Source organism: Stegastes partitus, unplaced genomic scaffold (assembly GCF_000690725.1).
Source record: "Stegastes partitus isolate 25-593 unplaced genomic scaffold, Stegastes_partitus-1.0.2 Scaffold896, whole genome shotgun sequence".
In the NCBI taxonomy this organism is placed as follows: Eukaryota; Metazoa; Chordata; class Actinopteri; family Pomacentridae; genus Stegastes; species Stegastes partitus.
Window position 1 is genome coordinate 1 of NW_007578627.1, and position 2,861 is coordinate 2,861.

The 2,861-nt window shown below is 40.7% G+C and overlaps 1 protein-coding gene across 1 annotated transcript in view; it reads right to left on the reverse strand.

Annotated features, from left to right (window-relative positions):
- Positions 1–679: 679 nt before the first annotated feature.
- Positions 680–2,861, reverse strand: part of LOC103366005 (methylthioribulose-1-phosphate dehydratase-like) — a 12,004-nt gene continuing 9,822 nt past the window's right edge. Inside the window, exon 6 of the mRNA XM_008293603.1 lies at positions 680–1,901. Coding sequence (XP_008291825.1) covers positions 1,630–1,901 — 272 coding nt within the window. The 3' untranslated portion in view covers positions 680–1,629. The remainder of the gene's footprint in view (positions 1,902–2,861) is intronic.

The window sequence follows — 2,861 nt, forward strand, 5'->3', positions numbered from 1 at the left end:
TGCGCAAAGGCCGACAAGCGTAGGGCGAGGACCCGTCCATCGCCGCTTGCGGCTTTAATGTTGTTTTGTACCCTTAACACACAAGTGAAGGCGGAGAGACGTAGCTTAGCAGAGATGGCTACAGTAATGTGAGGAAGCCGCCTGTTGTTTGAGGGCGTAGCAAACCAGTCACTAGGCAGGTGTTATGCAAATGCGCCGCATGACAACAGAAGAAATGCCTCGAATTCAAACGAGACTTTTCAGGCTGGTGGAGGACAGAATGGCTCCATTTAGCATTAACTTGGGGTTTTGTTGGTTTTTACATCCAAAAAAGCGACATAAAACACTGAGGGAAAGGGAAGAAATGGGTACAACTATCCATCATGTGATATTTCTAAAAGGTGTACAGCGCCCTCCATAATTATCGGCACCCCTGGTTAAGATGTGTTACTTACCTTCTAGTAAATTCATTTTTTTTCTAAATAATTTAGGACCACAATGGGAAAAAAAGAGGAAAATTCAACCTTTAATTCAAGTGCATTTATTCAAAAAAAATCCCACATTAAAAAATAATTCTTTTACATCAAATCATGTGTGCCACAATCATCAGCACCCTTGATGTTAATACTTTGTACAACCCCCTGTGGCCAACAATTCATTTGAGTTGAGTTTAAGGTTATATTTTTCTACAATTTTCAGTGTGAGAGGATGCTTCTGCAATAAAAACTGAATTTATTTTAAGGCTTTTAATGCATCTTAACCAGCCAATAATTGTGTAAGGCTCTGTATATGCCTTTTTTTTAAAAAAAATTCTAATCTTAATTCTACTTTTGCATTTTTTTTACTCGTATTTTTACTTAAAAAAAAAAAATCAAGCTGCTGTAATGGGGGCATTTCACCAGTAAGGGCTCGATAGTTTATCTTATCTTATCAAACCCAAATGCATAATGCGGGCTCTTTAAAATTCCTTTCAGCCTCTTTTATCAATGACAAACTGTCAGCTGGGTTTTTAAATAGAAGAGTTGATGCATTTTAAAAGACAAAGCACGCAGTTTCACCCAGATGTGACTGATTCTATGCACATGATTAAAGCCAAAAAAAGTCAAATAAAAAAAAGGTCTTTACAGCTGAAGTTCCAGAACAATTCATGTGTTGTACAGAACAGCGTCACGGGAGACACCTGTGTGACTTTCATCAGTTACTGAAGGAAATTCTAACAAGACCAGGCACAGCTATGGGCACAGAAATGACCAGGAAGGAGCTTATGTAACAGGTTTTCTGTGTAAATCCCCGCTAACTATTATGAAATTCTACTCTCCACGCAGTTGATTTGACGTACGATGGAAATGCTTTTCCTAATTCTAGTGAAGCCAGTAAACCAGTTGGTTTTCAGGAAACAACTGGAGGCTGCAAAACCAGGCGATGCGGGAAATTTTTACCGTCTGATTGACGGCGCGTGAACTCGAGCCAGAACCCGACCTTCGCCGAGTATTCTTGGTGGGAGAGTTTTTTTGTTTTTTTATCCATTTCACTACTCCGTGGCAGATGAGCAGCATTAGTTTCGGACACTTTTGAGTGAAGCGCACACGGTCTATTCACAGGGTTAGCATTTCATGTCAAGTTCAGCATGTCAAGTGTCATCCATCACACTTAAGTTTGTGTTTTGCTGCTCTGAGTGCCAAGATACTTTGCTAACAACGGCTTTGCAAACCCTCTCCTCGACTGAGAAGCAAAAACGCTTGGAAGCTCTTTGGACTGCACTAATCCTCGCTGCTTGATTACATACCGATAGTTTGTGCCTGAGGTGCCCTTACGAATCCCCTTGATCATCTCCTGGTGTGTTATCCTGAACTCCTTGCCAGGATACAGCAGCGTTGCCATGACAGCAGCCTTGGAGTGGGTGTGTATAACTGCCTGTGCCCCTGTATTTTAGCAAAGGAAAAGCAGATTTGGATTTTTGAATGTCGTCCACCGGTATTGTCTTTCTCGACTGATTATTGTAACAGGGTTAGAGGACGCACGAACTACGCTTTGTATTTTTTCAGGTGGAACTTAAACTGTTAGTGATGAGCTCTAGTTTTGGAGACTTCGTTATCTGTGAAGGACGCAAACTGAACTCTGACCTGACATTACAAGAACAGAAGGGATGAATATTCTACATAAATATCATTATTTTAGGGTCAAGTGATTTAATGAGTGTTAACCTTTAATTATAATGCCCGTATTAAATTCCTTGTAAAATCCAGAATCGAATTGGAAATCCTTCCCCTTACAGCTCCGTCACATCTCCAACACCTTATTGCAGCGTATTATCCCAACAGAGCAGTTTCCTCTCAGGCTGTATTTTGGTTCCTAGACTTTCTAAAAGCCGAATTGGAGGCAGATCCGTCAGCTATCAGACTCCTCCGTTGTGGAATCGGCTCCCGGTTCAGGTTCAGGAGGCAGACGCCCTCTCTAATTTTAAGATTAGGCTTAAAACTTTACTTTTTGATAGAGCTTATAATTAGGGCTGACTCAGGTGACCCTGAACCATCCCTTTCTTAAAGTGCCTTTAAAAAGTATTTGCCCTCCTTATAAGTTCTCGCCTTTCGTTGCTTTTCAACACTGAATCATGACGGTAATTTGACTTTTGATGAGAATCAAAAATAACTGTCAAAGTGAGAAAAAGCCTTCTTCAAAGTAATATCAATTAATTTAAAATACAGAAGTAAAATCATTAACTGCATAAGTATTCACCGCTTTCATGTCAGTGTTTAGTTAGATGGCCATTTAGCTGCAGTTACAGCACTGAGCCTGTGTGGATCGGTCTCAGCCAGCCTTGCACACCTAAACACTGCAATTTTACCTCGTTCATCTTTGCAAAACTGCTGAAGCTTCACCAG